Source organism: Aptenodytes forsteri, unplaced genomic scaffold, assembly GCF_000699145.1.
Source record: "Aptenodytes forsteri isolate BGI_AS27 unplaced genomic scaffold, ASM69914v1 Scaffold1062, whole genome shotgun sequence".
NCBI lineage: Eukaryota > Metazoa > Chordata > Aves > Sphenisciformes > Spheniscidae > Aptenodytes > Aptenodytes forsteri.
In genome coordinates this window covers 11,837-12,102 of record NW_008795772.1, presented here as the reverse complement: position 1 = coordinate 12,102, position 266 = coordinate 11,837, and the positions used below count along the sequence as shown (strand labels likewise).

General features: G+C 70.3%; 1 protein-coding gene across 1 annotated transcript in view; it reads right to left on the bottom strand.

The window, feature by feature from the left end:
* The window catches only part of LMF2 (lipase maturation factor 2), a gene marked incomplete at its 3' end in the record, with an annotated part of 11,802 nt that overhangs the window by 6,147 nt on the left and 5,389 nt on the right, over window positions 1–266 (bottom strand). The window contains exon 4 of the mRNA XM_009283602.1: window positions 40–218. Coding sequence (XP_009281877.1) covers window positions 40–218 — 179 coding nt within the window. The remainder of the gene's footprint in view (window positions 1–39; window positions 219–266) is intronic.

Sequence of the window (266 nt, the reverse complement as noted above, 5' to 3'; positions counted from 1 at the left end):
CCTGGCGGCAGGAGCGGGGGCCCGGCTCTGCCCACCCACCTGGCTGTAGAAGGCGAAGAGCCGGAGGCGGCGGATGGGCGCGAAGAAGAGGAGCGGGACGGCGATCTCAATGACGTAGGTGGCCACCACGCTGAACTTCTGGAACCAGACGGGCAGCTGGTGGGCGAACCAGGCGCCCGGCGTGGGGATGCACTGGGTCTCGTAGTGATAGGTGAGAGCTGGGGGGGTGGGGGGGCAGGAGGGTTCAGGGGGGCGGAGAGGGGGGC